General features: G+C 40.1%; 1 protein-coding gene across 1 annotated transcript in view; it reads right to left on the bottom strand.

Annotated features, from left to right (window-relative positions):
• Positions 1-8,253: 8,253 nt before the first annotated feature.
• Positions 8,254-24,495, bottom strand: part of LMOD1 (leiomodin 1) — a 29,662-nt gene continuing 13,420 nt past the window's right edge. Inside the window, exons 2-3 of the mRNA XM_083361065.1 lie at positions 9,688-11,214; positions 8,254-8,875 (exon numbers count right to left, since the gene is read on the bottom strand). Coding sequence (XP_083217191.1) covers positions 8,849-8,875; positions 9,688-11,214 — 1,554 coding nt within the window. The 3' untranslated portion in view covers positions 8,254-8,848. The remainder of the gene's footprint in view (positions 8,876-9,687; positions 11,215-24,495) is intronic.

Genomic DNA, 24,495 nt, shown 5'->3' on the forward strand with positions numbered 1-24,495 from the left:
CCCGAGAGAGCGGCCCCAACTTCCGCGCTGCCCTTCGGCTGCCCTCGGGTGGAATGGCGTGAGCGAGCGGCCTGGGGCCCGGCCAGCGGTTCTCGTCCTCGCCGGTCGACTCCAAATCCGCCACCGGACGTTCTGCTCGATGGCGTTGCTGCCGGCGACGCGGCGCCGAAAACCAGCTGTGCGCCCCGGAGCTGAGCCTTGTCGCTCCGGCGCAGGCCGGCCTCCTGCAGGATGAAGTTCCGACTCGGCGCCGTCCACTCGGCGGGCCCCTGTCGCCAGCCGGTTGCCTCTGTCCGGCTCCTCGCCCGACTCCGCGTCACCCGATCCCGCGGGAGCTCCAGCCGGCCAAGCGCGCCCCGCCGGCGCAGAAGGCGAAAGCATTGGGGGGTCTTAGTTGGGAAGAGACGCCGGGCCCTCCCGGCTCTTCCGGCCGCCGTTCTTTCGCCCCCTGGCGGAGGCGACCTTCTGGGAAGTCGAGGCGGGTACTGTAGCTCCAGACGCTTTGCGTCAGGGATCTTCCAACTTGGCCCTTTTATGACTTGTGGACTTCAACTCCCAGAATTCCTCAGCCAGGCATGCCTGGCTGAGGAATTCTGGGAGTTGAAGTCCACAAGTCATAAAAGGGCCAAGTTGGAAGACCCCTGCTTTGCGTGTTGGGAGGGGTGCGGGTGCTCGCGAAAGCAAGGTCGTTTTCTCGATAATGTTAAGAGAAAGGGCCTGTTGTTGCATTCTTCTAAATCACAGGTAGGCAACCTCGGCTCTTTTATGACTCATGGACTTCAACTCCCAGAACTCCCAGAATCTGGGAGTTGGAAGTCCATGAGTCATAATAGAGCCGAGGTTGCCTACCCCTGTTCTAAATCTTAACACTTTTGCAACCTCCCGCTCTAGTCTGCAAACGGATCTAGGATTTCTTGGTGGTTTCCTATCCAAGTACAGGTAGTCTGCGACTTAACAACAGTGCATTTATTGACGGTTCAAAGTTACAACAGCAACTGAAAAAAACGACTTACGACCATTTTCCGCTTAGACTGTTGAAGCATCCCCACGATCATGTGATCAAAATTCAGAGGCCTGGCAACTGGTTCGCAGTTATGACCGTTGCTGTGTTCCAAGGTCATGTGATCATCTTTTTCAGCCTTCTGACAAGCAAAGTCAACAGGGAAGCCAGATTCACTTTACAACCATCTTAGTAACTTATCAACTGCAGTGATTCTGTTAACAACTATTGCCGGAAAGGTAAAATGGGGCAAAGGTCACTTTAAAATGTCTCATTTAACAACATAAATTTGGGGCTCAGTTGTGGTCATAAGTTGACTATCTGTACTAACAAGGCACAAGAGCATAATTCAGCTTAAGCTTCTGAATCAAACAAAATTGGGCTGATGCCATTATCTTAGCTGAATAGTTTTCAGTCTCTCAGTCGGAGTCTCTTCTCCCATCTTATTGGGGAAGAGTTCTGATTTTCATGGAAGAGGTAAACAGTTATATCTCTTAGTGCTTGGTTAAAATTTGCAGTAATGTTATCCCTTTGAGTGACATGTTCTGATCCTTATAATTTTGATACTGAGCCATATTTTGGAGGGGACCCTCTCCATGTGTGGGATGTTGGGACTGTAACAGCTTGTAAAATGAGATAAATAAATTTACTTGTTTGCAACCTGCTTCCTTTCTGCCCAGCGGAATGCAATCAGAGCAGGGCATCTGGCCTTGCCGTTTTCCAATAGCTGGGAAGTGCCTTCCTGACTATTAAGCAAGACATTTCTACTGCACTGGGTGCCACTGCCATGGTGACCCCATCTGAGCCAGTTGGGGAATTTTGTTATTCTTGACCAGATGGGGCAGCCAGCAGTGGAATCCAACTATGTCCTGGAAAATCCAGACATACAGTTACTCTGCCATCACAAAAGAGTCTTTAAAGCAGCTTTAAAAATGTTGTAGGTATTATAAAAAAAAAGTTATTCAGATCCAGAAAATGGCATATACAAGGATCAACCATTCCCAACCTAACCTGTACTCCAGAATGATCAAAAATTTCAGTGGGACTGATTTCCAGATGTGTATATAGCATTGCTTTCTTGAAACTATGTTAATTCCAAAGAGAGGGCTAAGACTATCCCTAAGGAAATTACAGACCTTAATAACGGATGGACTATTAAAATACCTTAAAATCATTAAATGAATTAATCATATCTGCATAATCATGAGTCTGTCTGTTGTTTCTGAAGATACATATTACTGCAGTTAAATTTATTGTGATAATGTCTGCTTCCACAAATGAATTGTATCACACAATTGCTCTGCTTCACAGACTTCATGAGGTCCAATGGTCAGAATCTTTCCTTGCTACAAAATATAGTGTTATTGGTTATGCCCCATCAAATGAGCCTTGGTGGAGCAGTGGGCTAATGCCTCCTTAAGTAACGCCAGCTGCCTGCAATTATTGCAGGTTCGCATCCCACCAGACTCAAGGTTGACTCAGCCTTCCATCCTTCCGAGGTAGGTAAAATGAGGACCCAGATTGTTGGGGGCAATTAAGCTGACTTTGTAATAATGCCGCTTGGGTGTGTGTGTGAAAGCCCTAACAAGCAGGCATATACATAGAATGAAGGCTACTGCTAAGCTTTTAAGCCGCCCTGAGTCTTCGGAGAAGGGCGGGATATAAATGTAATAAAAAAAATACTTTTCAAGTTTTAGTGACAGCATAAAGTTTCTCCACGACAATTTGTCCCCAACTTGGTCCTTCAGGGCTTCCAATAGTACACTCATTGCTACAATGTCTATCTGCTTTGCTGCTGATCATCCTTTCCTCCTTCCTTTCCCAATATTGGAGCTATTTTCAGAGTACTGGTCTTTGCACAATATGTCCGAAGTAGGATAATTTGAGCCTGATCATTTGTTCCACCAATGAGTTGCTTTGGGTTGATTTATTTGATGATCCATTGTTTTCTTTGCTGTCCATGGTATTCGCAGGAGTCTTTTCCAACATCAAATGTTACAAATATAGGACCATATATGAAATGCCAGAGTAGTTTCCCACTGTGTTTATATTCCTTTCTCTTTCTTCCAAAGTGTGTTTGGAGGAAAAGCTGAAATACCTGCACCAAGTATTGCAGTAGTAGCACTAAGAACTACCCACTTGGAAACATTTGCGTCTTGATAATATGAGGTAAAACTCTTACCACATGAGGGCATTCTTAAACCAATGTCCCAAACTCTTTTTCATTCATTCTAGTGCTGAGTTATTACCAAAGTTGAAAAACCAGCTAATAGGGAGCAGAGCACTCTTCTGGTTTAAGGCATTAGCAATTTCAGTATTCTTTCTATGTGGTCCACTTGAAATCCATTGCTTCACTCTTTCCACATAGGTTTTTCTGATCATGATTGCAAGACCCAGAGCTTTAACTCTCCCATTCTGTTTCTAATGCTCAGAACGTAGACAAAGTGCCTCAAAACTTTGCCTATCATCCAAATTCTGCTCTCGTCTCAACTAAGAAAAAGCAGTTTCTACAGAAAAGTTTTGACCTCAATAAATTGCCTCTTAGAACACTTGTTTGGAATGAAATTCTCATGATGCAGCAGAAGGCCTGGCATGGGCTTTACGCCAATTTGGCATTATTGTTTCATGCTTGCAGGAAAAACTACATTGAACAACCCAGCTTCTTACCATTACTTCTCGGTACATTCTTGTGTTGTTCTTTCAGAGAGAAAGGGCATGGAGGTTGATGGAACTGTAACTCTTTACTCTGATGTAAAAGTGTACTATATGACATTATATAAAACAGAAGCCTGTTTTTCAGTCAAGACTACCAAGTATCATTATTTCAAGCTAGTATATATAATTTTTCTATAGTTGTTGTTCAGTCCTGCCTAAACTATTCAGGATTAATGGGCACTGAGCATCTAAATTAAAGTATAGCATTATCTCCAATTATATTGAAGAAGCCCAAAGTGTCTTTTGGTGCCAGATGTTTCAGCTTTACCCAAGGTACTTCTTGAAGGTAAGGAGCTATAAATGTAATGTGACAAAACACATTGGAATAACAACTGATATTCCAGAAGACTTTTCTTCTGGTGTAAATTCTACCTGTTGTTTTTAGAGGAAGCTTGCTGTGAAGAAAGCAGGAAACTTCTCTTCCTGCAAGTACAGAGGCAAAGAAGGAGCCCCAAAGATTACTTTTCCTTCTTAGACTGATCATCAGCCTGGACTCTCACCTTAACAGTCAGATTGGCCAGACTAATAAGCAGAAGCACACACGCATGTACAAGCATGCATTCATCAGTAGGTCCACAGCGTCCAAATAGTGAACATGATCATGCTATCGAATACCACCCCTTTTCCCGTGTTTATACTGTGTAACACACACATGAAAAGGGGGGTGAGGCTTTTAACCTGGGCACTTTCAGCATAGTTGTTGACTTCTCTCTGCCCTGTTGACAACCCTGATACCCATGGTAAGCAACATGACAGTGCAGAATGTGAGTAAGACACAGTAAGCCAGACTCTACCATTTTATAACCATAAACCAAAAATACTTTCTAAGTTGTGGGAAAATGAAACTTCAGAAAATATGGCATTGTTTTCATACCATCTGTCATTTGGGTATCATGAAAGCATCAGCCTCTCCTGATTATCCATGATAATTATCTGTAGAGGATTTGCCAAATGTGGTGGAAACTTACAAAACCAGGGACATCTGTGACAGCAACAAGCCCATAGGTATTTCAATAACACATGTGTATTGGTTGGTAATCAACATACATGCACATGCAGTGAGAATGGCAGGGGAGCCACAAGAAGAATGGGAACCAATGAAGAAAAGTGGGGCTGTGAATGGCTAAGGAAGAGCTGTGTCAAACCATGTTTTTCTTCTCCTCCGGTCTGTTCTGGGCAGCTGGAAGACTTCCCACTCTTGTGAAGTGCAAAGGAATGAAGCTTTGCTTGGGCTAGTCCATGCAAAATGCCCAAATATAGACATTTCTCTGGGCTTCAGAGAAATAACTCAGCTGCCTTGGACTCAGATGGATCCTCAGTTTTGCAGTGTTGGCCAGCAACCCAGTGATCTGGCAGTCAGAGGAGGGAAAAGCTCCTTTCCTCTGGCATAATGCCCCCCCCACACACACACACACTCAGACCATATGGAGGATTCACATTTGCATGCAAACAGGAATGTTCCACCCCAGTGTCTTTTCTTAAAATTCTATGCACAGAACAACTCATAATCACCAGTGCTCATCTCCCGAGGAGATACACCAATTATCCTAATCAGTTTGCCCTTGTGATTTTGCCCATGTACTGCAATTTCTACAGGGATGTAAGGAAATCTCCTATTTCATCTCTTCTATGACCATATCCTCTACAAACACTATACTGTATATACATAAAGTTTCTACTTTTTTAGTTCTAATGCTAGTATAATTCTAATATACCAGTATTGTAGTAGCTAAATTTAAAATAGTTTTAACTTAAATTAAAAGGCATCATCAAATCCTGCCTTCCTGGTTATATTATACTTTTGCATCTTATTTTTTTTTTAAATTAGATATTTTATCACAATAAAAACACATACATATAAAATTCTATACTCTGGTCAGTAGTTAGAGCAACCTTTTTCTTTTCTCGGGTTTTAGAGCCAAAATGATCCAGGGAATGGAAAATCTAAAATAAGAAATCTGACTTCAGTGATCAGAACAATCATAACCCTACTACCCATTGTGAAACAGTTATAAATGTAAACAGTTGGGAGACAGGCTGGAAAATTATTCTATTGAAGAATTTTAGGCAACTAGGTGGGATTAGCTCACACATCAATCAAGTTGCTCTTTCTGTACCAACTAGCACATCTGAAGGGTTTCACAGCCTCTGGGCCCAGAAGGTTTCATTACAGTCAGGGGCATTTTGTGAGCTTTATTAATGAAAGTGCAGGTAACGGTATACATAATACAAAATTCTTGAGAAACAGTTGAAAATGGCAACAATGTCTGCAATTTGAGATCACATGCTCAAGTGGTTTGTCTCTTGATTTTCCCTCCATTATTTTTGCAAATGTGATGAAAATATAAACCTTTCTCTTCAGCAAGAATACCTTCACCTATCCTCCACCTTTTAAAAGATAATAGAAGTGTAGATAACATCTCTTCAAATATTTCACCAATGTGAATAAGAACTGCCTGTCTCTGTTCATTTGGTCAGGAAAAAGAAGGCCCGTTTAGTTGTCATGATCTCCATAAGTTAGCTTGGTCATTCTTGTTGGAGATGAGGGGAATTGGGAACCAACATAACTGGGTAGGTATGCCACCTATTTTTGAAAACAGGAAGGTCAAGACACACAATCTGGGAGAAGGAACTGTATTTTGTTAGCTATGAATGCTTTCTATCACGCTGCTGAAATTCCTTCGCTGCTTTCCTTATTTGGAACTTAATTGAATACACAAGACGATGAAAAACTATAATTGTTTACACTTGCAGAGAACCCTGCATTATCTTAATTCAGATACATGTCGGCATTTTGTGTGACCCATGAAACATGGCTCCAAGAGAATTAGATTTATCTGTTCATTTATATATTAATCTCTTAAAGTCCCTTAAATGTAAAAAATACGTTTTCCTTTACAGCCCAAGCCAGAAATTAGTTGAATTCAATACTTGGATTTAGATATAGGAAATTATTGAGCCTACCAGGAAGTTAAACTGGTTTGCTGATGGAGTTGCTCTTTCTTCATTACCCTTCATAGGGGGGAAAATAGTCCCTTTAATATTGTTGTCTATTACATTCTTCTTCAGGTCAAGTATTTGGTGCTCCCTGTCCAGTTCATGCTGTTTATGGTATCTACTTCATTAAGAGCTGATCCCACAAACCTGATACCCTCTAGAAGTGTTGGGCTACACTGTCATGTTTAGGATGGCTGGTGAATGGGGAATGTGTAGCCAGAACATAACAGAAGAGCCAGATGGGGGAAGACAATGAGAGAAAAACAGATTCAACAATTTTCTAAAAACATTGCTGTCATTCTTCTATTATAACAGAACAACAGGGAAGTGAACGTAGAGATTTTCTAGTCCAATCCCCTACCCTATATCATTTCAAACAAATGGTTGTCCAATCTCTTCTTAAAAACTTCCAGTAATGGAACACCCACAACTTCTGAAGGCAAGCCATTCCACTGATTAATTGTTCTAACTGTCAAGAAATTTCTCTTTATTTCTAGGTTGATTGATTAGTTTCCATCTATTGCTTCTCATTCTGCCTTCAGGTGCTTTGGAGAATACTTTCAGGATCACTTCATACATTCCATTTGTGGTTTATTTGCTATGTCAAAACTACTTACTGGTGACTGACTTCAGTATTCTGTCAGCATCCCATCCATACCCTGATTTTATGGGTATTCCCTTCTTCAAGACGATTGAGGTTGTATACACTCATGTAATCCAACCACCATGTGATGCTAAATAGCCACATATTACCAGGAAGTATTTAACAGCTATTATGCTAAAAATATAATTCATGAAACTGAGATTCATTTGGTGGGAAAGAAGACTGAGATTGCAAGGAAAGGAAGCTGACACAAGAGTGGATGGAGCACACAGCATTCTCAGTCCACATAACATGGCTTATTGATGGACATTTCAAAAATAATGTCTCTTCCTTGAGAGTGTTTCTTTCCATAAATCAGCATATTTTTAAAAAGTATTACAAAAACCTTCTGGCCCCCAAATTTATTCCCATGTCTGTAGTAAACAAATATCTTGAGAGATATTTGACATAATCTTTTAAGTTATTGCCCACTTGATTAGGTAAAGTTCAAACTGATTCTTTGCCTCAAACCCTAAAGATGCTGTCTGAATTTTTCAAATTTGAGTTTCCAAAGTTCAGGTGATTATATATGTGGATTGCTTGCCTTTTTCATTATTTCCCACTCATAGCTAAGCTTGTTCTTTTTCTCCTACATGACTTCTAAGATTAAGTATTCTAAATTCTAAAATGAGATGGGAAACTGCTGCTTACTTCAGAGGTAGAAGCAGCAACACCCAGACCCAGCAGTAATGCAGTCCATTCAGCTGCCTTTGCTTACAGCTACATCATGGCACCATGACAAGTCTTTAGCAATCAAAGGTGAAGCGCACACCCATTTCTTTCCACCAAGGAGCCATGGCCTATAAGAACCTGTTTTTGCTTTTTGCTATCAGAAAAATGGAATCCTTGAGATCACAGAGACATTGAACCATGAGTTTTGTCTCCACAATTTCTCCCCCACCCTCTTGCTTCAGTATAGAGTACTCTAGGCAAAACAGAACATGACATTGCCATGTCAGTAGAGCAGCAATGGGCACAAATGTGACATAGCTTCATTTAGAGTCTTCTTGTACCAACAATATGCTGGACACCTTGTCATGATGCTGCTGTTCCAGTGTAGCTCTGTATATGTTCCTAATGGTAAGCGATTGCAGTGTTGCTGCCTGGAAATGATGAGATAAGCAGAGATACCCCAAATTCAGACTTCTTCAAGGCTGATCACATTTGCCCCTTTACTTTCTGAGCTCCCACAAGGAAAACTAGACAAAAAGCTCAAATATACCATATCTGCAGACCCTTCTTTTCTGGAGAAAAATAAGTTTTGTTATTAAAAAGGACTAAAAATAAATATTATTTCTTCCTGATAACAATGCCTTTTGGCAATCCATCTAATTCTTCTGTCCAAATTAATCCCATAGAGAACACTGTTCATCTGGGACTAACACAGGGCGGGCTGTTGCTCTGTTGCATTCTTCTCATGTAAACAGTCACCCGAGAGACAAACACAGTGATTCAGCCTTGGCAATCTCCTCTGTCCAAGATTCCTCTCCCTACTATTGAAGTAACTTGGGAACCTCCACCTGCCAAAATAAGACATGAACTTAGTACAAATTCTCAAATTAGAGGCATCTAATGGAGATCCAAAGAGCAATTCAAGGTTATAGCAGTTCATCAAACAGTTGTGTATATATCCCCTCTTTCATTCTCTTCTATCATCCCTTTGTAGCTCCTTCCCATTTTAGAAAGTTTTAATTATTAAAAATCACATCTTAATTTAGATTAGTCCTGAAATAGCTTTGTCGAAAAGGGTTTGTCTGTTGAGAATGGTGTTTTTAAAGGCAGATGCTGAAACCTAAAAGATCTTGACATTATGTCTCAACTGCCTTGTGTCTTATCTCCAGAAAATAGTGGCATCTGAAGAGATGATCTTAATAAGTGGGTAAACACAGATGGTACTTTAGCTATCCATAGTCCCACAGAGTTACTAAATGGAGGCCTTTTGTGTGTGAAACTCCACCAGGAGATGTTAGTAAATACCTAAGGAATGTAGCCTTTGCAGAAACAATGAAGAAATGTTCCAATCATTAGACACAGAAATGTGAGGTCACTATGTGCAAGTAAGCATCAAAACAACTAGCCTTATCAAAAGTGGTAGCTTTATTGAACCCAGCAATAACTCAAGTGCTACCTCCCAATATGACTACCATGACTGTGTCTTGATTCACATGTAGCAGTAAACCATTGTTTCTTTTAACTGGCTTGTTGAACTATGGCCAGAGATATAAGTAAAACTATGCATAAAATATGGATTATAAACCACAAGGTTCAGTCAATGTGTAAGATTAAGCAAACCAAGCAGGCCACATTATAACTTAGTGCTGTAATGATGTACCTTTTTCAACTGCTTCTTGTTGATAGAGCGAATGGCAGCCAGAAGTTGATCTCTGGAATTCTTCTCTTGGGGAGGAAGTGCTTTCTCCACCATCTTCCTCTGAGTGGCCGGAGAAAGGGACAAGCGTAGGTTTTCATTAATCAAGGGAGGAGCAGGGGGAGGGGCTAGAGGTGGGGGTGGGGGAGGAGGAGCATCTGGGGTGCCAGCTTTCTTAGGAGAAGCTTTAGGGGAAGACCTTGGGGAGGTTTTGGGGGATGGTTTTGGAGAAATCTTTGGAGAGCCAGCTGACAAGCATCCTGCCTTTGGCACCTCAAGGAAGTCCTTTTTCTCCATCTTTTCTTGGGCCTGTTTCTGCTCTTGTAAGCGTTTCTGTCTCTGTTTGTCCATATTCCTGCTTAGCAGGTTTGTGACCGTCATGCGTGGCCCAGCTAATTCAAAGTGGTAGCCCAGTTTCAGCAATGTGGTGTTCTCTTTCAGCAACTTAGCTATCTCCATCTCAGTCTTCCCTCCACAAATATGTCTCTGATTGTGAAAGCGCAGCTCCGTCAGAGTGTTGTTCTGCAGCAGTGCACGAAAGATGGCCAGGATCCCTTTGCCTGTGATATGATTGGAATCTAGGTTTATGCTTGTCAGTGTCTTATTGGACTTTAGCATGATGGCAATGGCGAATGCAACATGATCGTCAGCATGCGTATTGGCCAGAGCAAAGACCTTGACCACTGTGTTGAATTCCAAGGCCTCAGCAAAGCGTACCAGGATCTCATTGTTGATGCACTCAGAATTGTTGATATTAACTTCTACCATCTCTGGGTCATCATTCTTGATCTTTTCCAAGGGTTCATCAAAGATGCTGGTGGCCTCATCCTCCTGGCTCTGGCTTGAAGAATTGTCTGCAGATTTAGAGGGGCTGCTATCAGGAGGCTCTTGGATTATGCCCTCTTGCTCTAAAATTGGGACATTTGTCTCTGGAATTCTTTTACTATCCTTCAAGAGTTTCTCTTCATTGTCAGCCTTTGAGCCTGGCTTTGGAGTTGAGCTTATTTCTCCTGCTTTGGGGGGTTCTCTTTTATCTTCTCTCTTTGAGACTGGTTTTAAAGCTGATTTTCTTTCTCCTATTTTTTCGCATTCTTTTTTATCTTCAGTCTTTCTCTCCCACCCTGTCCCTCTCTTGTGTTCTGCTGCCCTCTCTTGCGTTCCTTTCTCTTCTACTGACCTGCTCTTTAGCAGTTTACCCCTTTCTTCCCCTCTCACTTGGCCTGTGACACTTTTATCTGCCGCCAGGGATTTTTCTTTCTCTCTGGAAAACCTTTTTTCATCCTTGCCAGTTTTCTCTTTGGCTTGTCCCATTTTGCTGTTGCTGTCTGTTTCATCCTTTCCCTTCTGACTTGCTTTCTGGACTTGTTCTTCTTTCTTCCCTTCCTTTATCAGATCAGGAGTTCTACTTTTTTTTAGATCTCTGCTGTAAGGCTCCTTATGTTTGTCTTCAAGAATCTTTGCCTCTTTCTTCTTCTCCGTTGCCTTTGCTTCCTTAAGAGTGGGGAGAACAACAGTAAATAAGGGAGAATGATCTTATGCATGGCATCTTGAGTTCACAGAAAAATAGACAAGATATAAATGCAGTAATAAAGATTTAGTAGAATAAACATCAGCAGCCAGCCAGTGAAAACCAGAGCTAATATTATTACCTCTTCCAAATATTAGTTAAAACTAGTTATATAGATGCCTATTTAAAATAAAAACTGCATACAACAGTGGTGTTAGCACAGAGTGACACAGCAGAAGTCTAGAATTTGAAGCAAAGTGTACCAGTTACTGCAATTGTAGGATGCTTTATGCTGAAGTTCTACTCAGTTATGAATTGGGAGAAAGGTAAAAGTTGATACAGGTGGTCCTTGACCTACAGCCATGTTTAGCAACCATTTGAAATTACAACAGCGCTTTTAGAAGTGTTTTATAACCAGTCCCCACACTTATAACTAACATAGCACCCCCACAGTCACATGATCAAAATCTAGGTGCTTCGCAACTGGCATGTATTTTTCAATGGTTGCAGCATCTTGGAGTCATGCGATTGCCATTTGTGACCTTCCCCGCTGTCTTCCTACAAGCAGAAGCAACGAGGGAAGCTGGATTTGCTGAATGACTGCACGATTCACTTAGTCTCAGTCATTCACTTAACAATCGTAGCAAAAAGTGTTGTAAAATTGGGCACGGCTCACCTAACAATTCCTTGCTTAGCAGCAGGAATTCTGACCCCAGTTGTGGTTGTAAAATCGAGGACTACTCGTATAACTATGATGGATACCAGATGCTAAGATACTTAGGCAAGATATTTGAAAAATGGCCATGGAATGAAACCACATTCCGAGGCAGGGGGCAGACTTTTCAGCCTGATATGCTCGTGGTGGTACATGTTCATAAAGATTACCTTTGTAGAATCTAAGATATTCTGCTTAACTAGGTTAGTTTTTGGTAAAATGCTTGGGGACAATCTTTTCTTCAATACTTTGATGGATTTAATTTAGGATGTCTGAAATGCTGCTCAAATTCATGCTGTTATTTTCCTGAGAGTGCAGAGTTTCATTGCTATGATGTAGTTTTGACCACTGTTTCTGGAATGAGGCATATTTTGGTCTCATTTCACCTTTTATGCTATGGCTTTTTAGAGTTACTTTCCCAATTCACTTTCATTTCAAATTCTTTATCTATGGCATACGCTACTGCACTCCTTTTAATCAACATCTTGGTTGCTTATTTTTAGAAAATGATTTGTTGTTTTGAATGAGAGGCTCATTAAATATATCCAAGTTTATTTCATTTTCTGCAGGTGTTTCCTTTAAATCTGCATTCAGCTTATATGTGTAAATAGTTGCCACAATGACAACACAGCTACTTTTGACTTGTTATTGTCTGTCTATATGCTACTGCCAAGTTTATTCACATTTGATTTCAATTCTCACTAAAACTCTACTGTAACTTTAATGTTAGTTTCCATGGATACTGTATAGCAATTTTCTACTCTTTTACAAGTTAAATGTCCTGAAAATCTTAGATTTGCTGAGTTTTTAAAATGTTTTCTTTCAGAATTCCACAAAATAGTTGATCTCCAAATGCATCATTGAGCCCTTCATCAAATATGCCATGTTCAGAAATATTTAAACCCCAGCTGCCTATTCTCCAACTTTTTGCTTGCAGTTATGAAACTTAAAATGTTTTACAATCAATAATTTTGGAACCAAGTATTCCTATATTGTTTTTATTAATTCTGCAAAGCTGAAATGCTTGTGTTTTTGTGGGGCTCTATAATAATAAGTTCTATTCATCATAACAATAAGCAAAACATATTTTTTCCCACCAGCTATTTCTTTTGCCTCAAAAAAGTACAATTCTCTTTGTTAAAATGTCATCTATGACATCATCATGCACAATAATCTTCCCTAGACAGAGCTATCCTGCTGTGGTCTTTTCTCATTGTCTTTACTCATTGTAATCATTTAAGTGTTATTTTTCCTATGTCTATTTATTGTTTTGCTGCTCTTCCCCCCTTTATAAAGTAAGGATTAAAAGGCTTTTGTTTTATAATCCTACATTGTCAATCACTATTATGTTATTGATCACACAACTGATCAATCACACAGTTGATCAAACTATGCTTGGTGGACATAGTAGTTACTAGGCTTTCTGCTGCTTTTCTGAAACCTTTAGAACTGTGTTTCTCAACATTGTTTCTTAGCAATTTGAAGATATTGCTAATATTTGGACTTCAACTCCCAGAATTTCCCTTGCTGGCTTGGGAGTTCCAGGACACCAAATCCACACAACTTAAAGAAGTTGGCAAGGCTGAGAAGTGCTGTCCTAGAGGAACTAACTCCAGTGAATCCGCAGGAATAACAAGACATACAGGCAACCAAAGATAATCAAGCAACAGTGGATGATCATGGGCCATAACTCAACACATTGTAGAAATGATGTATTTAGAGCTGAAAGGTACTCAGCACCACTTACAAAAACATACTCTCCAAAATTACAAAATTATTTATGCTGAAAGTCAATTAGTGATTTAGAGAATATTTTGTGGGCATTCCACTACTAGTCTTGGTATATATTTTCTGCAAAGTAGATAAATAAATACCGGTAAATAAGCACAAACCCAGAAACTGAGTATTTTAACTGGGGAAGCCCCTTGGTTCATTTACTGTTAAAATTTAATTTGGCATCTCCCATTTTGGATTCAATATAACTGAGGAAATGTAGCCTCACAAGCTGTGTTCTATTCTGATCCTTAGACCAAACTAGAGTAGAATAGAATAGAATAGAATAGAATAGAATAGAATAGAATAGAATAGAATAGAATAGAATAGAATAATCTTTATTGTCACTGTGTAACTCACAACAAAATTAAGTGTTGTCCACAGTGCACACTATACACAAGTAAAAACCAAAAATAAGAACATACATTATATACACACATCCTTCACATTCTATTCACCATTGCGCTGCCCCTAATATTGTACTTCAATGTTGCACTATACAGTAGTATTTAATATGGCTACAGCTCTGGGACAAAAACTATTTTTTCAGCCTATTTGTCTTTGTTTTTATTATCCTGTACTGTCTGCCAGATGGTAATAGTTCAAAAAAAGAATTTCTGGGATGAGATCAGTCTTTAAGAATGTTTTGAGCTTTCCTGAGACAGCAGGAACTGTACAGTTCTTCCAGGGGAGGGTGGGGGTGGGAAAGGACAGCCAATAATCCTCTGGATGATGGCAATGAACCTCTGGGGTGCTTTCCTATCTGCTACTGTGCAGTTAGCAAACCACACACAAATGCAATAGATTAGAATGCTCTCTATGGAGAAACGGTAGAAAGTCACCAGCAATTTTTCATTCAGTTATTGTTTCCTGAGAAGTCCCAAGAAATATAATCTCTGCTGGGCCTTCTTAACCAATGCTATAACATGAGCACTCCAGGTCAGGTCCTCCTTTATGGTAACAGCCAGAAACTTAAAGCTGGCCACCTGCTCCACATGGTCTCCACTGATCATCAGGGGCTGAATGTCTGATCTATTTCTCCTATAATCTACTATAAGCTCCTTGGTCTTAGTGGTGTTGAGAACCAAATTATTGTCTCTGTACCACAAGAGCAACTGCTCCACCTCATTCTGGTAGGCAGACTCATCCCCCTTGGAGATAAGTCCCATGACTGTTGTATCATTTGCAAATTTAACAATAATATTGTTGGGATGACTTGGGGTACAGTCATAAGTGTAGAGGGTATAAAGTAGGGGGCTCAGCACATAGCCCTGTGGCGAGCCAGTATTAAGAATAAGGGCTGAAGAAATATAGTTGCCTAATCTAACCCTCTGAGAGCGGCCAGATAGGAAGCTAAAAATCCAAAGACAGATTGAATGTGAAAGACCTAGGTTGAAAAGTTTAGACACCACTGTGTATGGAAGAATTGTGTTAAACGCAGAGCTAAAATCTACAAAGAGCATCCTTACTTAGGTCCCCCGCTGCTCCAGATGAGTCAGAACAGTATGGAGAGTGATGACTATGGCATCCTCTGTGGATCTTTTTGCTCTGTATGCAAACTGGTAACTGTCAAGTGTGTATGGGAGGCAGGACACGATGTGTCTGCAGACCAGTTTTTCGAAACACTTTATGATAATAGGGGAGAGTGCCACTGGTGTGTAATCACTGAGACTGTTAATAAAGGACTTCTTTGGTAATAGAACAGTGATGGAGGTAATAGAACAGTGATGGAATAATGGACTGGGATAGAGACCGATTAAAAATCTTGGTAAAGACCCCAGCCAACTAATCTGCGTAGTGTTTTAAGCACCCGGCTTGAAATGCCATCAGGTCCAGCAGCCTTCCTTGAGTCCACAGCTCTCATGGTACTCCTCACCTCATGCTCCTCCACAGTGAGGGGAGGGTTGTGGTGGACTAGTAGCTATGGTACAGCTGTCTCTGATGGCTTCACTTGGCAGTGGGCAAAGAAATGATTCAGCTCCTCTGCCAATGAAGCATCCCTGTCAACAGGAGTGATGTTATTGGGTTTATAGTTGGTGATTTGTTGGATCCCCTGCCACACCTGCCTCACATCATTGTTATGAAAATGATCTTCCATCTTCCTCTTATAAATTGCCTTGGCCTGCCGAATTCCATTTTGGACTCGATATAACTGAAGAAACGCAACCGCACAAGCTGTGTTCTATTTTGATCCTTAGTCCAAACTACTTGGGCATAAGGTACCCCCTCAAATGAGCATAATGTTCCACAACCAAAAAGAGCTGGGCCAAAATAAATAATTGGCATCAGTCAAGAATGTTGTGACTAATCGGCAGTGTGTTTTAAAATTGGAAGAATAACATGTTGATCACCTGCCAAAGACTTTATGAGCTCAAGGGGCATCACTATCAAACTCTGGAGCCTTCTGATCCTACTGTTTTACTTTGTGCATTGGTATTGCTACCTGCATGTTCTGCTTTTTACAATGGCAGCCAGAACTGTGAGCAGAAGCACAATTTAATTTTTTTTTTTTTTTATTCTTTTTTTTGAATTTTTTTTTATTGAAAAGTTTTATAAAATACAATTTTCCTTTAAAAAAACCCCCCTTCCCCCTCCCTCCTCCCCTCCCTACCTCCCCCCTATCTCCCCCCCTCCCCCTCCCCCTCCTCCCTCCCCTACCTCCCCCCCTCCACTTCCCCTCCTCCCCCCTCCCCCCCCCCCCCGACTTCCCAGAGCAAAATACAAGGTATATATCTAAAAGGCAATCATAAACAATCATATACTAACAATTATAAACTCTAAAATCCATCACTCTCTAGCTTGTATATAGTAAACCAATCCTTAATAATACTAAATATATATAAAAAACTAAAATAAAAGAAAACTAGCATCATTCCCATCTATGTTCTTCCACAATTCACTATTACCTTAACATATTCTCATTTGCACATTAATAAATAGTTCTTACACAAATTAACCCACATTAACCCACAAAACTTTCTTCCTCTTCCTCTGTAGTAAGTTGTCCATTAATTCCAAATTAAAAAAAAAAAAATCTATTACCATACATAGCATCCCAAAACTTTTTTTTTTTTTTTTTTTTAAAAACACAACTACCACTTAACTATAAATATTTTGTGGAAGTTCCATAGATTTCTACTGGTCTTATTTTTTTTCCTTTTTTGAGCGTTTTAAGGCAGCACGCGTCACCCTCTGTTCTCTAAGATCATCCAAAAGAGTTGCAGCTTGAACTCCTCCTGTACCCTTCTCGTCTATCTGTGCATCTTCATCCTCTTGATGTTCTCCTTCTCCAGATCCCTCTGCAGCTTCCAGAAGTGTTGATGGGGTTACTTTCAAGACATTATTATAAAAATCATGCGCTTGCTTCACATTACTCAAACAGTACCTTTTGCCATCATACATGAAGCTCAACCCAGCTGGGATCTCCCATCTGAACCTTATATCTCTTTGCTTGAGCTCTTGCACAAGAAATATAAAATCCTTCCTTCTCTTTAAAATCTTTGGAGGAATTTCTTTTAGAACCAAAACTTGTTGACCAGCAATCACAACTTTGGTATCGTAGGCAGCTTGTAAAGCACAATTTAATTTAATTTAATAATTTAATAATTTGATTTCTATACCGCCCTTCTCCCGAAGGACTCAGGGCGGTGAACAGGGCGATACACAATAAAAATATTATACAAAAATTAAAAAGCCATTAAACATTATGCCCTTAAAATTAATACATATTACAATTAAAACTATTTATAAAACCCAACCCCATCCCATCAGACCAGGCCAGCTTGTTCGAAAAAGAAAGTTTTGAGATCGCGCCGGAAGGACTGAAGGTCGGGGGCCATCCGGAGCTCAACCGGTAAGCTGTTCCAAAGGTCTGGCACGCCCACAGAGAACGCTCTCCCCCTGGGGGTCACCAATCGGCATTCTTTGATTGGTGGCACCCTGAGGAGGCCCTCTCTGTGGGAGCGCACTGGACGGAGGGAAGTTGACGCCGGTCGCAGGTGTTGCCGTAGGTAATCCGGACCCATGCCATGAAGGGCTTTGTAAGTCATCACTAACACCTTGAACCTCACCCGGAGAGCAACCGGTAGCCAATGCAGCTCGCGGAGCAAAGGTGTAACATGGGAGTATCGGGAAACTCCCAAGACAACTCGCGCGGCTGCATTCTGCACCAGCTGGAGTCTCCGGGTGGACCTCAAGGGCAGCCCCATGTAGAGAGCATTACAGTAGTCTAGACGAGAGGTCACGAGCGCATGAGTGACTGTGCGCAAGGCATCCCGGTCTAGATAGGGCCGCAACTGGCGCACCAGGCGAACCTGGGCAAAGGCCCCCCTAGTCACAGCTCCAATATGCTCTTCAAAAGAGAGCTGTGAATCTAGAAGGACCCCCAAGTTGCGGGCCCTATCTACGGGGGGTAATAGCTCACCCCCCATGGCCAATGATGGAATAATCGGAATTTCCCGGGATGCCGGCACGAACAGCCACTCAGTCTTGTCAGGGTTGAGTCGAAGCCTGTTCCTCCCCATCCAGACCCGGACCGCCTCCAGGCAGCGGGACATCATATCGAGGGCATCGCTGGGGTGGTTTGGGGTAGAAATAAAAAAAAAAAAATTAAACACGCAGTATGCATCCTTTCTTTGAACAGTTTTATAAGTGGACCCCCCCTCCAAAAAAGACCAAATGAATAGACAGAGTACAACATGAGTTTAGACAGTTTGGTAAATGGGAATTGAGTCTGGCACTAGAATTACAGATCCAATCTGGGTCGATCACCAGGACCAGACGTTTATTCTTCTGAGCTTTTAGACTTGTGCTGGTAGCCCATTCTCAAGAGGATGGACTCCACCACATGTCCAAAAGCTCAGACCAGAGATTTTGTCTTCTGAGGTTCATGAGGATGGGCTCCAACACAGGTCCGAAAGCTCAGAAGACTAAAACTCTGGTCCTGGTGACTGACCCAGATTGGATCCTGAAACATTACCTTGGATCATGTCTGTGCCTTCATTTACTAGAATTACAGCTGTCACTGTAATATCAGCTGCTTTGGATTACATAATATAGCTTCATTTCATTTGTTTGTAAAATAAGACAGGGAAGGTGGCAAGTGCTTATCAGAAGACTTGTTCATCAGTGTATACTGGTAATATGACTGAAAATGCAAGTTGAATAATGGAGAATTGAGAAAAATCCCCACAACTCAATAATCTTTACAGAGACATTTTCCACACCATTTATTTACTGCATATTGCTGTGGTTCTTAAATTGTTTGACACAATTAACCTTTTCCCCCAATTTAGAATAATTCGTTTACACCCAGATTCTGTTATTTTATACAAGAGTCTCATGGTAGTCCCAGACTGGATCCTTGACTCGCAAAGAAGCAATTATACATTACCCACAGGATTTGCCCAAATTAACCCCTTGGGTTAATTATTTCCTGTTTAAGAACCACTGGCATATTGTATTCATATTTCTGCAAAACTACTGTGCTGCTTAATGAATGTTAAACAAAAACTAAAATGATGAGAGGTAGTTGGAAAACAAAGGAATGTTAAAAATTGTCAGTGTTGTCCATGAACCAGGCACATAAATTGCACAATACAAAGAGATTCATACGAACCATTATTTTGTTAAAAGAATCAGCAAATAAAGTACAAAGAGTATTTTCCATTAATGAACATACAGTATATTGTGTTTTGCTATTTCTGTTGAAAAGAGAGAGAACTCATAAGATAGTTGTTTAGGATGGATTAAACCAAATTCTATGGTCAATAAACTTGCCCTTTGGAGTGGAATTGAGGTGTATTAAAATATAACATCTAGTTGTCCAGTCCTATGTAAGAATAGCTTAGCCTAATTTCCCAGACTTATATGGATTTTCATTTTTGGCATTAGCAGGAGTCAGTGATTCTCTACCTTCTTGTTCAAGAAAATGTACAGAAAAGGCCATCTGTTCTAAACAAGTTGAAATAACATCACATGAGTTTGCCTTAAGCTACTGTTTATATACTGAAATAAGCAAGTTCCGTTTTTGGAAAACAAGAATTTTTGTAATTAGTTTGAGATTAGTTGGCCTTATTTGCACTGTAAATATCTAAGTTGCGCTTCATGGTTAGGAATACAAACAAACAAAATATTCCAGGGGAGACAGTTTATGATCTCATTTACCTTTCAGAAGGGCTGCTAGATCTGAAGTAAAACACCCAGAGGATCACTAAATATTTTTCCTCCCTTTGCTGCCACCTAATGGGGACGCGGTGGCTCAGTGGATTAGGACGCTGAGCTTGTCGATCAGAAGGTCGGCAGTTTGGCGGGTCGAATCCCGAGTGCTGCGTAACAGAGTGAGCGCCTGTTACTCGTCCCAGCTTCTGCCAACCTAGCAGTTCGAAAGCACGTAAAAATGCAAGTAGAAAAATAGGGACCACTCCGGTGGGAAGGTAACAGCGTTCCGTGCACCTTTGGCGTCTAGTCATGCTGGCCACATGACCACGGAGACGTCCTCGGACAAACGCTGGCTCTTTGGCTATGAAACGGAGATGAGCACCGGCCCCTAGAGTCGGAAACAACTAGCACGCATGTGCGGGGGAACCTTTACCTTTACTTTTTAATGGTTATTTACATATTTGAAGCTCAAATGTAGCCTAGTGTTACATTACACCACCATCCTTTTCTTCCTCTCATCAATTTGCAGTCCAATCCTCCTTGTCACTCAAGAAAAAAGTAAAAAGGAAATAACAGTGTTATACTTTTTATTTAGCTCTGGTTTCCTCAACCTAGTTTTCTAAATTCACATGATACACTGGACCATAACGTTGTGGTAGGTTAATTGATTGTGTCAACAATCACCTATTAATACATACAGTTTCACCTTGACTAGCCATTCCATTGTCAGCTAACATTATCATATGGTACAATGTGTGAACCCAGAAATGTGTGTTTTTTGTTAATTAAATAATTAAGCTGCAAGGAGTCTTGTCTATTGAAGACCTGTATTGCCATCAACATTGCATTGCCCAAAGCAAGGAAAGAAATAGTTACACGGTATTGATTCAGTATTTTTTCCCCAAGGACTTTGTCTTTTAGATTATACTGCAGCTGATTCTTTGAACTACTGTGCATCAAATTGAGGCAGGATTTATAATTAAGGGCTTTCAAATTTTAATAACAATCAGATTTTAAATAATGCTCTTCCATGACACTGAACAATCAAAATCCAGCCACTGTAATTTTTTTTCATGCTGAGAAAACCTTCTTGGAAGTTTCTGAAGCACATTTTGACTTATTTTACTTTTCTTAAATTTTGAACCTCTTTTCCCCATTATTTTAAATTTCTGGCCTATATAATTAGGATGCCTGCAAATAGTAACACTACTAGAGCAGGGGAAAGAACATAAAATTCCTCTAGAAGATGATCTGAATTAAAGTATGTTAGAACATCTTATTTCATTACCACATCACAGTGGTATCACATTGATACCACAGCCACTGTGGTATCAATACTTTTGAAAAGAATAGGATTGATATAAAATCCCTAAGAAATCTCAAACAGTAAATCAGAACTTACCCATTATGATATAAATGAAAGAAAACCCAGATAAATTGTCTAGAATTCCTTTGAGCTTAGGGGATAATATAAATGTGATTAAGACTAATCTATGAATAAGATTATATTTTGAGATGACTTCCTACATTATTTTAAATTTACAGAATACCGATACATATCAAGGCTTTCCTACAAGACTTTCATTGTACAAATTACAATTACCTAATGGAGTTAGTTTTCCGTTTTTTCAGGTCATTTGTTCTTTTCTCTTTCTTTGATCACTGGTTGGTATAAGCAACTTTAGAATACAGCTCCTCTTTGGTTTCTGCTTTCCAGTTATTATTTGACCCCCTTTAAAATCCTGGCAAATATTGGGATTTGTTTTTAATATCTGTACATAATCTCACAGTAGTAGAATAGAGAAAGAGATGAATAGATGAATAAATGTTTTGCAAATGTAATTTTGACCTTTAAGAATATGTTCAAACTCAGCTCTTCCAATGAAGCATTAGTAGGCTGACTGATACCATTTAATCTGAATGTATATATTATTAAGTTCTTATTATGGCTGATTTTGTTTAATTTGTAATGTTTCTCTCTGTTTTAAGGGCATTTATTATAAAAGTTTTTTTTAATCTGTTCAGCACCATTAACCACAGGGGATACTGTAGGAATTAGTAGTATACAAGTTAAATGAATAAATGAACAAATACTATTGTTCCAACAAGTTGGGTTCCTAGGCCATCTAAATACTTAAAGATTGAAGGATGCCAATCCTTGTTGCTTTTGAATCTGGTCCATTTATAAACAACCCAGAATTATAATTCTGAAGCCTTGTTCATGTTTGCAATCCTATATGTGATGCCATGTTGTGTATGCAGAAAATGTCTTCCAAGTTCACCATGTCTTATAGCTCTTGGCACAAACTTTCCATTCTTTGCCCCTGCACTTTCTTTAAAAAGAAGCAGTCCTTTAGGATTAATCACAAATGTTTTGACAAACTAAAATGGAGCTAGTTTCTCCTTACGAGAAAGCAAGGGCTGTTGGTCATTGCTGGCAATTTGCTGAACTTTACTCCACGGCAATGTTCCCTTAAAAGGAAAAGGCAACTTTGGAAATGTCTTGTTTTGGAATCTAAACAATGATGCATTAATCCTGACTTGGTCTTCTTCAAGTGCAGCCACTCTGCTGGATTTGGACCCAGAGAACAAATGATTTAGATATTATTAGCTTATACCAATAAACATATTTAAAAGAGCTGCAAAACTTTGCAGAAGTTGGAAAAGAATATAAATTATGAATTTGTTTCAAGAACTTGTTGGCAGTCAAAAGTTAATAATACCTGCTTTCTAATAAGCATGAATAAAAACTATGATTGGATTGACACATCATGCTAATCATGTTTTGCGCAGCAATGGTTTATTGAATAGGCATAAATCATGCTTTACCAATCACAGCAGCTGGGTTCATACAACCAAACTAAACTAGGACATTAGGATATAGTATGAAACTTAATCGCTGATGCCAACTGATATCGCCTCTTGCAAAGGAAATACTTTAACTCTTTCCTCCAGCCATGTTTTCCAACCTTTTTTCTTCCTCCTGAGGATGTTAAAAACAAAACAAAATACTTCTTTGGTGCCAATGGATCTAAAACAAAATTCTTCCTGAGGATTTTTAAGATACTGCTAGGGGAAGTGGTTTTAAAACTTTTCCCTCTGCCCAGGGATTCCTATCATGCAAACCATGCATTTCACACAGCATATAATTTTTTCCCTAAAGATTAGGTGTACACTGCATGATAAAGAGAGAGAGAGAGAAATACCCATCTATGGGAAATGCACAGTTTATCTCACAGGGCTGCGTAACTTGGCTGGAATCAGTTCATCAGCTCACCAGAGATATTTCCAGTAACTCCAGTGCAGCTCCCTTTTGCTTTAAAGGGTCCAGCACTAATGCAGCAGTTCTCAAACATGTGAGTCTTAGGATCTTTTTATATTCTTAAAAATGATTGAGGGCCCTAAAGAGCTTTGGATTATGTGTGCTGTATTTATCATTCTTTCTTGTATTAGAAATTAAAACCGAGAAAATTTAAATATTTATCTGGCTCCTCAGACCAAAATCTATGAAAGAAAGTTCATACTGTATAGCCTTCAAGCAGTAATCTGCATAAATCAACTTCTTCAATTGGGTGCTTTTCAGATTAAATATTAGCTAAACAGAGAAGAGGCTTTTAGCAAAACTGGATTTCAGGAAGAACAAAATACTGCAGTTTACGAACCTGCTCTGTGTAATGCAGTGCTGGGGAAAGCATTTGTATCTATTTCCGGTGACTTGTAGAGTCACTTCTCAGCATAATGTCTGTCAAGATGGCATTGTATCTGCACTTTCTGACTTTCCTTGCAATATTTTCATTTTAAAGGTACCTATTGGTAATAAAAGCAGATAGGTGTTTTCTGTTTTGAATATCAGAGACAGCCTCCTTGGTTTTTATCTAGATGATGCCCAATACTTATTAGTTATAGGTGGTCCTCAACTTATGACTGTAACTGAGCCTGCAATTTTGGTTGTAAGTTGTGACAGTTGTAAAGTGGGTCACCATGTCACCTTGCCTGACCTTTTTTGTAGCAATTATTAACTGAATGCTGACATTGTTAAGTGAATCCATTATTTACTATGAAGTGGGTTTGCCAGAAACCAGACGTAAAGAACAGCAAAAACGTTGTAAATGTGATCACATGACTGTAGGGTGTTGCAAACTGCCATAAATGCAGACCAATTGCTGAACGCCCAAAATGAAGTCATGTGATCATGGGAGGGGCAGACACTGGAACTTCAAATTTGGATTCTAACTTCAAATGGTTGCTAAGCAACCAGTTTTAGGTTAAGGACTAGCTGTAGTTGTAGATTTAATAGACTTACATAAAGACAAAAGCCTTGGTGGAGCAGTGGGCTAATGCCTCCTTAAGTAACATCAGCTGCCTGCAATTAGTGCAGGTTTGCATCCCACCAGGCTCAAGGTTGACTCAGCCTTCCATCCTTCTGAGGTAGGTAAAATGAGGACCCAGATTGTTGGAGGCAATAAGCTGACTTTGTAATAATGCCATGGGGGGGGGGGGAAGCCCTAATAAGCAGGCATATACATAGAATGAAGGCTATTGCTAAGCACATTGATTTGTGCTTAGATTGTAAGCCGCCCTGAGTCTTCGGAGAAGGGCGGGATATAAATGGGATTAA

This window comes from Vipera ursinii, assembly GCF_947247035.1.
Source record: "Vipera ursinii genome assembly, chromosome: 3".
NCBI lineage: Eukaryota > Metazoa > Chordata > Lepidosauria > Squamata > Viperidae > Vipera > Vipera ursinii.